The sequence below is a fragment of the Eucalyptus grandis genome, chromosome 5, assembly GCF_016545825.1.
Source record: "Eucalyptus grandis isolate ANBG69807.140 chromosome 5, ASM1654582v1, whole genome shotgun sequence".
Classification (NCBI taxonomy): domain Eukaryota; kingdom Viridiplantae; phylum Streptophyta; class Magnoliopsida; order Myrtales; family Myrtaceae; genus Eucalyptus; species Eucalyptus grandis.
The window spans coordinates 43,411,818-43,424,039 of NC_052616.1; the positions used below are offsets into that span (position 1 = coordinate 43,411,818).

The 12,222-nt window shown below is 40.1% G+C and overlaps 1 protein-coding gene and 1 long non-coding RNA gene across 2 annotated transcripts; one reads left to right on the forward strand and one right to left on the reverse strand.

Moving 5' to 3' along the window:
* Nucleotides 1–893: 893 nt before the first annotated feature.
* LOC120293927 (wall-associated receptor kinase 3-like) lies at nucleotides 894–5,673 on the reverse strand. The gene is made up of 4 exons (XM_039313739.1): nucleotides 5,497–5,673; nucleotides 4,180–4,312; nucleotides 3,817–3,930; nucleotides 894–1,744 (listed from the first exon to the last, which is right to left on the reverse strand). The coding sequence occupies exons 1-4, from the start codon at nucleotides 5,671–5,673 to the stop codon at nucleotides 894–896; spliced, it is 1,275 nt and encodes a 424-aa protein (XP_039169673.1).
* A 2,224-nt stretch (nucleotides 5,674–7,897) lies between these two features.
* LOC104440685 lies at nucleotides 7,898–11,610 on the forward strand. Its single transcript, XR_005551103.1, has 5 exons — nucleotides 7,898–8,188; nucleotides 9,430–9,517; nucleotides 10,703–10,806; nucleotides 10,911–11,452; nucleotides 11,517–11,610. It is a non-coding gene; the product is annotated as an uncharacterized LOC104440685 (long non-coding RNA).
* Nucleotides 11,611–12,222: the final 612 nt, after the last annotated feature.

Sequence of the window (12,222 nt, forward strand, 5' to 3'; positions counted from 1 at the left end):
GAACTTATCAACAAATCCTTACAAGAAAAATAATGTCATTGCCAAGCCAATTCATACACTATTCATCCTGTACCTCTTGAGGGTAAACATTTTTTCCCCCAGTCTTGAGTCGACCACTTTCTCGACCAATGACCCACACCCAACCATGCTTATCGATGAAACCGACATCACCCATGACATACCAGGAAAGACAGCTAGATTTTCATGCTGGAACTTGATTCTAGTATCCAATCATCAAATGCGGACCTCTAGAATTTTCCCAATGCCAATAGAATCATCACTATCTGTCGTCATTTCAACATGTGGTGCAGGTTTGCCAACTCAGATGGCCCGTGGTCTTTGAACTGAATTGAGATATGTTCTGATATGAAAATGAGGGGGCTGGTAGGGAAAAGGGAAATGTGAGTCATAGAGAGTCATGAACGTTAAAGAAAGATAGATCTCTGTCATCTCTGGATGTTGAAAAAAGGACAAATAAAGGTAGCATAACGAAGACAGTTGTTCAACAAACATTGCTAGCGGGTACTACTAACTAACATTGAAGGTACTGAAATTAATTGCATATACGCTTGTAGAGGATGCACGCCACAAGCTAAGAGAATCCATAGCAAACACACAATCAACCCCAAAAGTCCTTGTGGCCAATTACTACATGTTACCACAGGAATAAAGGATCAAATGTAGGAACATCCTTGATCCAATCCTAGACAAGAAAGACAGTGAGTCACTGGAATCTCCACAGTGGGACAGATTGTTTCAGGCACTTCGAAATTGGGCTCTACTGCAACCGGCGAGCTCTGGTGAATTGGGGGGAGTTGCCGAGCCGCTTCACTCATTGTTGGCCTCTTTCTACTACTTTGATCCAAGCACTTCACTGCAATCTTAGCAAGCATTTATACTTGCTTGATTTCATCTTCACTAGCAGCCTCAAAATTTATGACACCAGAGATGGACTTGTCCTTCACAGAAGAGATGAAATAAGGGATGATATTGATTGGCTCTCCAGACTTATCAGCAACAGAACTTGCAGGTTTCCTTTTGGTGAGTAACTCCACAAGGACAACTCCAAAGCTGTATACGTCACTCTTGATTGTCAGCTTACCAGTGGTTAAATACTCTGGATCGATATAGCCCAATGTCCCTTCTATTTCGGTGGCTACGATATGCTCCGGTGATATAAGTGCTGAAGTTCCAAAATCAGATACTTTCACCGAGCAGTTTTGATCTGGAAGTATATTTACCGACTTATTGTTGCCGTGAATGATTTCGCTGGAATGCATTTCCTTGAGCACAAATGTAGCTTTTGCGGCTATTCTGAGTCGGTTTTCCCATGATCTCAAGATGGTTGACATATTCAGATGGATATGTTCGAAGAGGGTACCATTCGAAATGTATTCATAAACTAGTAAGGGTATCCTAGTTTCTAAACATATGCCATAGAGCCTCACCACTTTCTTGTGTTTTGTTTGCGTCACAATTTTGAGTACATCTTGGAATCCGTTCTTCATTAGAGGCTTGTGGACATCTTTGGCTTTCTTGACCACGATCTCGACATCCACTACTACTCTCCCTCTATAAACGGAACCAAAACCACCCTCGCCCAGCTTCTTGCTTTCATCATAGCTGTCGGTTGTTTTTGCCAACTCTGCCTCTGTAAAGATTTTAACTCCCTGACGTTTCAAGTGCTTTCCTCCATTTCGTTTGAAGTTTATCTTTCTAATTCTCCACTTCAATGTGGCCGAGACTGAAGCACCAGCACATATGCACGACGGGCGCAAGAATCACTGGCAAAGAATATATGGGGTTGCATGGAAACGTTCCTAAAAAGTGTTTCGGAACACTTTTTTTTTTTTGTTCTTTTGTTCCTGGAACACAAAAAGAACAAAAAAAAACAAACAAAAAAACCTACTTCTTGTTCTAGAAACAATTTTGAAGAAACGTTTCTTCTTCTCTCTCTTCTTCTTCTCTTCTTCTTCTTCTTCTTCTTCTTCTTCTTTTCTTCTTCTTTTTTCTTTCGCCGGTCGTCGGCCTCAGCCGTGGCCGGTGACCGGCCGTTGAGGGCGGGCGACGCCGTCGAGGGTTGGCGACCTCGCCGAAGCCTCGTCGGCCCCGGCGAGGCCAAGCCTCGCCTTGGCTCGGCGAGCCCCGGTGAGGCTAAGCCAAGGCGAGGCTGCCGACCGAAAAAGAAAAATAAAAAGAAAGGAAAAAATGAAAAATAAAATAAAAATATTAAAAAATTGAAAGAAACAAAAAAGAATAAAATTTACCAAACGTGTTTTTGTTGATTTTTTATTTCCGGAACAAGTTTACAAAATGCGTTTTTATTCAAAAATTATTCCTCGGAACAGAAACACTTTTTTTTTTTTGTTGGGAACAGAAAAGGAATAGAAAAAAAAACATGCGCGCCCTATGTTACTAGATTACGATTAAAGCATGTAATCCTCATACACTCCACATACTTCATTAAAAAAGATCAATTTCAAACGCACAACCTAGTTAATATTTTTTAATATATATAACCATCACCATTGATTTGGATGGTCAGTCAATCTTTCAATATATAATTACCCAATTTAATGGTGATAGAAATTGTTTTGGTGACAACTTGACATTTTTCTTCTAAAAAAGATCTAGACTACTTTCTAGATGACAACTTGACATTTTCTTATTTTTATAAAAAGGAATGGCCTCATGGGTGAATTTTATAAGAAAGGAGTGACCTCGGGGTTTGCTTTAATATGGTCAAACAAATCACAATCCGAACAAATTAGCCAGTGTGAGACAATGTGAAGATGAAATATTTAAGATATAATTGTGCCACATTACTTACCTAAAGAACTTACCAAGCTTGCATCTCCTATAAAAGCAAGACTGATAAGGAGAAGATATCGTCTTTAGGGTTTTATTATTATTTCATATTTTTATAATAAATTATTGTCATAAAATTAAATAAATAAATAAATATACACATGCATATAAATATTTATATATTCTTCTTCAAAGTGTACGTGGGGCGGATTCGCCAAGTTTTTCACGCACATACATATATAATGACAGTATCTTTAAATATGTAGAATAAATAAAAAATAACTTTTTATATCCTAAGAAAAACTAATACATTCACTGCTTTTTGGGCCAATATTTTTTGTCTCACTTGGGCCATCGCGTCCATCTAATTCTCAAGAGCGACTGTCACTTCAGCATTTCACAAGAGGAGCTGAGAAAGTTCAGAAATAAATCATCGTTTAGACTCGAGTCACTAGGCTCTTCCCGTGCTGCTTTTTTGGCCAATATTTTCACAGTTCAGATTTTAAGGAAGCTCAACCGCTTAGCGTTCTTCAACAATCACCTTCATATGTCATTGGTTAATTCGGTGCTCCATTTTCCCTTTTTCTTTGTCTAGTCCAAATTTGTGTTCACTTTCGCTTTAAATTTTAGGGTTTTTTTTTTCCTTGTGAAATCTGCAGGCCTAGCTGTTCTTTTTGGCCCAAGATTTGCAGGTTTGGGTTGAGGAGGAATTTTCATTTAGGTCTGCTGTGTATCCCCTCACGCACGTAGTTTCAAAGTGTTAACTTCAGAAGAAACAGAAAACAAAAAAGGCGAGGAGGGAAGTTAAAAGAAAAAAACAAAGAAAAGATGTAAATAGCTTTAGCCTAGGACTGAATAGGGACACTGGCAGCCTGTGGCTCATTGCTTGTGTTATTGGGGATTACACCAACTAATATAATAATCTTTAAAACAATAAACATACTACAAAATCAGGAATGGATCGATAGAATATCAACCATTAGGTAAATGATGAGGAGATAGACTTACCGACAATAGCTATAATGCGACGATTATCAACGTCCTCACATGTGTAGCTCCCGGGCAGATTCTCACACCTTCCACGACATGGGTATGTCCGTGGGTCCTCGCACTCGTTAATGTCTACATTAAGCAGAAGACAAATTGATCATTTATCTTGTTTAATGGCAAAAGCAGATTGAACAAGGTGGTGCGTGGATTATTAGATGGGCAATGCTATCCCATTCAAGTTTTGGTCATAGTATTGTGACGCATATCCACTCTCTATCTCCTTTCCCTATCCTTTGTCTCTCTCCCTGTGGAATTCAACCTCAACAATGGCATCGTTCTTTGCCATCGATGGAGATCATTGCAGCCTCGAACTCTATGTACGTGACCCCATTGAGGGCACAAGAGCTCGGAAAGGATCTACATACAAAACTTGCAGAAATCGAGCTTTTGCAATGATGAATGAACCCCACGTTGCAAGAGCGGGGCGAGGGGCTGCTGTTTCCATATCATTTACCTAGGAATGAGAAGATTGATCTTTACAAGCATGAGTGAGATGGGTGTGCTGATATGTATACCTATTACTAAATACGATGGGCTCATCGGATCCTTTTATTTAGATGCATTTTAGTACGTGTACTAGGTTTAGTGAATATATAATTAAGAGGGTGGCTGCAAAGTTTAAAGAGGAAGGGAAGATCGCTGTCGAAACGTAGGGATAGAATTGCTAGAAATACACGCTAATGTCCTAGTGTGGTGGCAACAGTTTTGACTTATTCCATTAGGCAAAAAGTCAAAAACTTGGGAGAAACACATGTCCAAGTTGGAATTTATTCAATTGGGCTTATCACAATTGTTGATAATGTGAATCTTACATTCCACATGCTCAATACTAGAAATAGATTTAGGTTCTACAAAGATTACCTAAAATTATATGGATCTCCCATTAAAATTATATGTGGTAGTTCAAATCAAAACATGCTCTCCTTCCCTCTATCACTTTCCACAGAACTCACCATCCGCTTGGTCACCACCAAGGGCCAGCCATGCAATTAACATTACAAAGCCATGGGCTCATTGTCTCCTTGTTGAGATTAATATTAGGTGAGTTAAGGCCACTTCCTCGAAAAAATATTAGATATGCAAGTGGTATTGGTGACACGTGCCATCTTTGAGGCCCACCATTAGAAATTTTGAAATGAGATTTGCTAGTATAATAATCTTTGAACTAAAACAAGATGTGAATCGCAAATTCTTGAATAAGTGATCCTTACAATAATTTCTAATTATTTGTTTTTTTATTTCTTATGGCCTAAAACAAGTTGATATTCTCATAGGTTAAGGATAGTCACATAAACATTTTTATTTGAAATTATCTTCCTCTCCCTTTGTCTCTCTCCTCTTTTGCACTTGTGGTTTCTCTTCTTATTCAAAGTTTCTTCCCTTTTTTCCTTTTCTTTCCCTTTGGCCTGTAATCGATAGTCGGCCATCCAACCACAAGCAAGGGTCGCTTTCGCCAGAGTCGACAAGGGTTGGACCCTCGCAGCAAGGGCAAGGTCATCCTCACCTTAACAGCCTCGCCATATCTAGAAGCTATGAAGGGAGGCAACGACATTAGAGCTATAGGAGACCTCGAGGATGCAGGGATTGATGGAAGGCTTGGGCTTGTGGACAATGGGGGCCTTGGACTTGTTCTTAGACCCGGGGGACGGCGGATGACCGGTGGAGGGAAGCGATGTCATCCAAGCTGCAAGCGACCTTGAGGATGTAAGGGCTCAGGGAGAGCCTAGGGTCACAGGTGATGACGACCGGGGACATGGGGCTAGTTTTTGGACCTAGGCTGTAGGGGGCAGTGGACGACCTAATTGGTGGAGCCATCGCTGGAGGTGGATCGGTGGACGAGGTGATGGTGGAGGCAACGGACAAGGCAGAGGCAGCATCGAGAGAGAGTGGATCGTGAGTCGATAGGGGGAGTGAGAGAGCAAAGCGTTGTTGGGGAAGGAGAGAGCAGAGAGCCTTGTGTGACACGGGAGAGAGACAATTTCAAAATTTCTGACAGTGGACCCAAAGGATGACACCTATCATTCGTTTCATGGACTAACGTAAATCTGGAGAAAATATTAGGTACCCTAACAATGCCACGTCATCCGTGCTCTTAACCATTCATGCGTCGACACCTGTCCTTGGGGCCCGCCACGTCTGCTCTCTCTTCTCTCCATCTTTTGCGCTTCTTTCTCTCTCCTCTCTCTTTTCACTCTCTCTTGAATAACTCTCGGCTGGTGGCTTGGCTCGGCTGGACTGGCAGAAGAAAGGACGACTCCCGCTTAAAATCTCTCTCTCCTCACTTAAATATTTGGGTTAATACCCTGAAAAACCCCAAATTGGTACACTTGTGACAAATTTACCCCAAACTAATTTTTTGACCATGAAAAACCCCAAACTGGTATACCTGTGACAAATTTATCCCGACTGACTATAAAAAACCCTAAACTAGTACATTTATGACAAATTTACCCCAAACTAATTTATTTGACTAGAAAAAACCCCAAAATGGTAAATTTGTAACAAATATACCCTATGTTAAATTGGATTAACACCACAAAAAAATCACAAAAATTGTAAACGGTGACAAACAGAGTGTAAAATCCTAAATTGGTATATCGGTCAACTGTCACGTGTCATTTAACTTAATAATTTGAGAGTAAAATTTAACGAAAACTAACAGAGGGTAAATTTGTCACAAGTATACCAGTTTGGGGTAAATTTGTCAAAGGTATACCAGTTTGGGGTTTTTGGTGGTCAAAAAAATAGTTTGGGGTAAATTTATCACAAGTATACCAGTTTGGGGTTTTTCAGGGTATTAACCCTAAATATTTTGGATTTTGTCTCTCTCTCTCTTCTCGTGGAAGAGCAGACCGAGAACGAGCTGCACTTCCTCTGTTTCGTTCTCAGCGCATTCGCCTCCGCCCTCTCGTCTAATCTTCCGTCGACGACTTGCTTTCCGCTCCGCTTGAAGCTGGTCCGTCTGGTCGGTCGTCCGTCATCATCTTCACTCCGCCGATTCGAAGCTCGTAGAAATCGGAGACGCCGGGATTTGGTGATGAACACTTGAAGGGAAGGAGCTTCGATTGGAGATGGCGGCCAATCATCGCAACGAGGCGGCGGCGGCGTCGGCGGAAGGGGGGAGTCGGTGGTCATGGAGGGCGGCGTGGAGTGCGGCCGGCCGGGGAGCTTCTGCGAGTACTGTAGATCGCCAAATGGGTCCACCGTTTCTCACGGTCCGTACGGTTTCTCCTTCGTTTCTCGTCATTTTCTCCCTCCTGTGTCGTTGAGTATAGTTTTTGCCCGGACTCCGGTGGCTCGGGGATTTTGGGGTCGGCCGGGACTGGAGATGCCGTGCTTCGAGGTTTGTCTTTTCCGGGCTTTGTCGTCTATTGTGACGTTCACGATTGGTGGAATTGCTGATTTGCGTTTAGTCTTTAGTAGTTCCAATCCGCCGCTTCATTGCGTGCGTCGGCTTGCGCGACGATTCTTTCCTTTTTGGGTTGTTTGTTTTTTAACGTCTCTTCGACTTGGATCGCGGAGCTGACCGTGGATGACTATCAAGGTTGGTGTGCAATTCCCTATTTTGAGAGTCCGGGCAGCTCGCTCGTTGATTCGCTGTCACTAATCGGCTCTCGACCGATGTAGTTTCATTATGTGCATATATCGATTGAAAGAACTAGAGAAATTTCGAATGTTTGATCCGTATTGAGGGAAACTTATGCGTACTCATTCTATCAACTGTTAATACGTGGACTTATTTTTTCATATGTGCATATTTAACGCACGACCTCGGAGAAAACCATGTGGGAGCTATGGTCGATCTTTGAAGTTCCGACTTGAGCCGTTTACGCTTTGTGTCTTCCCTTTTCCTTTTATTCTTCTTTCGAATGTACCGGTTGGATTTCTCTGCTAGTTTTCAGCTACTTTGATCAAGTCTCTTTTCGAAGGGTTTATGATCGGTTACGATGCAAATGACTTTGCAAGATGGGCCACTAGTTTGTCTGCTTGTGAAAGCATTGTGGATTCAAATATTCCTTTCTTTAATGTTGTTATTGAGATGACTGATGTTGATCACGGTATGTTGTTCTGTTCTGGCTATTCTTGCCTCTGGGCGTTTCTCTGTTTTTCTTTCAGGTCATTTGCAAAAAACCATTCTCACCAACTTAGGGCTTTGCTTATCCCCTTTGGCAGAAACTCGGTCGTGTAAGAAAGCCCAGATTATGAGGCTTGAAATTCTAATCATGTATTGCACCAAAAAGCATAGCACATGCAAGATATCATGGGATTGCTCTTTAAATACATTGACATCTTACACCAGTCTGGCGTTTGCGAGTGGATTTATGACGAGGTATGGATCCAAAATACCTATTTAGGACTATGAGTTGCAAATATGATAAGTTCAGGATACTACCTGTGGCCCTTGCATGTATTTACTCATTTCTATGTTATACATTAGCTAAGGAGGTAATTGGCTGGTGTATGGACTTTATATTACAGCGACAATGCTAGCCAAGAATCCTGATGCTCCGCATTGCAGCATTTTCGTAATTGGGAACTTGAGGCTACATGCATTCAAGCTTCTTCTATACTTTGCTAGATACAACTTCTATCAAATGTTGTCAGAGCAAGTCTCTCAGGGGACATTCACTTTATCAATTGTATTAATTAAATAAATAATAGCCTCTAACAGTTGCAAGAAATCAACCTTTTGATGATACTTGTGCTTCTTAAACATCCCTTTGTCCTTTAATAGCTATCACAAATGTGATGATGTTTCCATCATGGCTAAAGTTCTACAAAATGTGGAGAAAAAAGTTATTGGATGACTCTGAATACAGGTAGAACCGGCAGATGTATCCATTAGGGCTTCAATAGAAGGGAAGTCATCTAAATTTTGGTCCTTGCAGCTCTATCTTTGATTGTGACTTTCGTAACATGGTAATGCATTATAATGTAAGCTTACGAGTTCAAGAGGCTTGTCAAGGGTATTTTTCTTACTAGAATAGTTGCTTTTAGTTTGTCAAATGAGAAAGCACTACCTCATTTGTGTTAAAAGAGAATAACGCATTTGTTGAATAACGCATCTGTTGAAGTACCTCACATTGCATGTCTACCGGGTTTATATGGGCCTTATATTCATGTGGTCTCCTTACACTTACCAGCTTAAACTTTTGGGTTGGACATTTTAACAGCATCAAGGTTGGTTTTTGACGGGCCTGATAAAAAGAAAGAGATCGTAATTCTCTAATCTTTGTCATTGATTTGTTGAGCAGTAACTAAACACACTAGCAGACACTACCATGTGTACATGTTTCCATGTCTAATATATTTTGAAATGGGTAAAATGGTATTTTAAATCTGTCTTTTGTACGTGACTAGAAAATTAGGCATAACATTTCCAAATTGCAATGTACATTAAATCTGTCGAATTGATCATAAATGGCAGTGGCATGGAATGAGTGAATGTGATTCAAGTTTGAATTGGAATTAAAGGATTCTGAACCCACCCTGTATGAGCACCTCATCTTGTGTGATTAAATATGAATGTCAGAGGTTTTGTGTGGATCCTAATTTAATCTTTTGGTGAAGATTGCAGCTGTAAGGGAGACGATTGTTGCACAATCAAGATAAGATCTCTCCAATGAGTTATGTGGTCTCTATAGCATCAAATATGAAGGTATCCAAACTTTCTTGTATAATGTGTTTACCTCTCTAAATTGATGATGTGCATGCATTCTATGGAAAACATTTGTATCTTTCCTAGTTCAAACTTCAGACCAATCCTGCTGGTCCTCTTCAAGTAAACTGGAATAGCATACAATGTAGATACTAGATATTTTCTCTTGGAAGTTTAGGAGTCAGAGGGAATTGGTGTGATGAGATAACATAAAGTCCTATTCAGATTTAACTTTGATTTTTGAGTTACAATGACACCCGACGGAAGTCACAAGATGTGATCAATTTCCTTTGCTAGAAAGTATATCTGGTTGTACTTGGATGTTTCTTTTGATGGTTGTACTTGGATGTTTTTCCAGGGCAGTATCAAAACTTTTGACTTTACTTTCCTCTTTTATTCAGGCCAGCCTTAAAATATTGGACTTTAGCATATACCTTCTACAAAATTTTTGCCCCTTTCTCCACTCACTCCATTACTTTCGTCTACTTATTTACAGCTCTCTCTTTTCCTGCTAAATTTGATTTTTGGCATATGAATCAAGAAAAGCGGCATATGATAACTATTTCAGTAAAAAACATAACTCCAAAAAGCATTGGAATATTTACTTTAATATCAATTTTTTGTCAGTTGTACCCACGAAAAGATTGGCTTGTGAAGTCATCCTTGCCTTCTAAATTTAATCCCAGCATCATCCGTGCAGTACTTGAGAAGCTTTCTTCAAGAAACTTCTAGTAAGATCGTCTCATCCTGCATCCGTTGATATGCGTATATTAGATATGTCCTTTCCTCTTATGGGCATCTTGGAGAAAGAGGCTATAACAGTCCTCAGTTATTTTTGTTTCTGAATATATACCATAGCAACTAGAAAGCATCGTGAATGTTTCAAATACATCGACATAATGGATTTGCTGGTACACCATCAAATTTTCATCATTTATTTACTTCCATATTTATGAAAGTTACTGCATTCAGGAAAAGGATAAAATGCTTATTTTTACTTTGAGTGACATAGGATTGCATTGTCAATCCTTTTTTTTTATCTTCCTAAGCTTCCCTCTTAATGAACGCAGTTCAAAAGAGTTAGATTTCATTGTCATGACTATATGAAATACTTCCATTAGCCTAATTGTGTTCATATGCTTGAGCCTGGAGAACTTTCATCACATTCTTTCATGTGACCAACAGAATTTTTTTGGGTGTCAAAGAAATTTGAAGGGGAAACTAACATGGTCGAGCCATGGTATGCAACTGCATATTGCGTAGATAAACTTACTGACTTGACAATCCAGGTATCAAAAGATGTAGTCCTCATGGACCTTAACTGTTTGTTACTGTATAGTCAACTTCCAAAGAATGCATTTTGGTGTTCGCTTTTGATTCCTTGTCATATCAGGAGTGGGTGCAGCGAGCTTCGAGTGAACATCTTCGTTTGCCAGTGGCTAATCAGTTTATTGCCACTGACTTGCCCCTCAAGAAGACTGACAAGGTGGTCTGATCAATCTTAGGTCCATTTGGCGTGCTTTTTGAACTAATTCACCATCTTGACATTCATAACATTGGATCAGGTCATGTATCCAGTGATTGAACTTTCACACTTCTTGAGATGTTGCCATTTATCTTACATTGGCTTGATAACAGGGTCTGCTATTGACATGATGACCAGCACCATAACTGTTGGTAGTCAAACCAACTGTTGCTCATAATGCTGAGGAGGATTTAATGCTGTAAAGAATGAAATTCGGGGTAGTCAAACCAGAAGGTGGCAAGCAATTGGCATCCTAAGGCATGTTTTGTTCAGCTACTGTACCTTGGAGATTAAAGAAACATGCCATTGACTTCTTGCTTTGCACCACAGAAGGAGATATCTCACAGGAGAGTGAGAGTGAAACTCTAGATTTCTCATCATTTGTTCCTAGCCATTTTGCTGCCTTGCAGGTATTATAGTTAAAGATGTTGATTTTGTGCCATTGCATTTTGTATATTCTACTTATCATTAAAGTGCAAAATCTTGGGATTGACAACGTCATCATGTACACATCGGATGATGTGCTAAGGAAGAAAGCTTTTGATGTACTGGAAAGGGTTAGTGTTTTTGACTTAAGATCCTTTGCTCTTGCTTCACTAAACAGATGATGTGCTAAGGAAGAAAGCTTTTGATGTACTGAAAAGGGTTGATATAGCTAGTACGTGTACCTAGAGGGGGGTGAATAGGTATATAAAGGATTTTTCTTGATGATTCCACAATACTTAAATAGTTAAAGGATTTGCAATAAATAATAATCAACGTAAGACTGAGTAAAGAAAAGAGAGAATTGAACACTCGGTTTATAGTGGTTCGGCTTGATTCAAGCCTACGTCCACTCTTCTGCATTGACAGCCAATTGGCTGGATTTCACTATGAACAAAGAGATGTTACAGCGTTGATCTTCCTTGATTTCTAGGTGTAGATGATCTACCACACTCGCTCAAGGTATCACCAAGTATAAACACTCTCTGTGTATACAATTTCGCTCAAACTGTATCGACTAATAATCAAGGTGCTTCAGACTCTGGAATTTCTCTATCGATCACGCTGCTTAAACAACTAGAACGTCTTCCTTTATATACTCCTTTATGCCATCATACCGTTGGCACTTACCAAAGGAATTCCTCCAATCTACCCGTTGGACGGAATCAATCAAGAAGATTATTCGAGCTATTAAAGG

What these genes read in the sequence shown, in the direction of transcription:
- LOC120293927 (XM_039313739.1), bottom strand. Translation starts at nt 5,673, where the DNA reads ATGGCTCCACCAATTAGGTCGTCCACTGCCCCCTACAGCCTAGGTCCA. An exon ending in GGTCATCCGCCGTCCCCCGG is followed by an intron (nt 4,313 to 5,496) that starts GTCTAAGAACAA and finishes TCTCATTCCTAG; the next exon opens with GTAAATGATATGGAAACAGC. An exon ending in TGTGCCCTCAATGGGGTCAC is followed by an intron (nt 3,931 to 4,179) that starts GTACATAGAGTT and finishes TGCTTAATGTAG; the next exon opens with ACATTAACGAGTGCGAGGAC.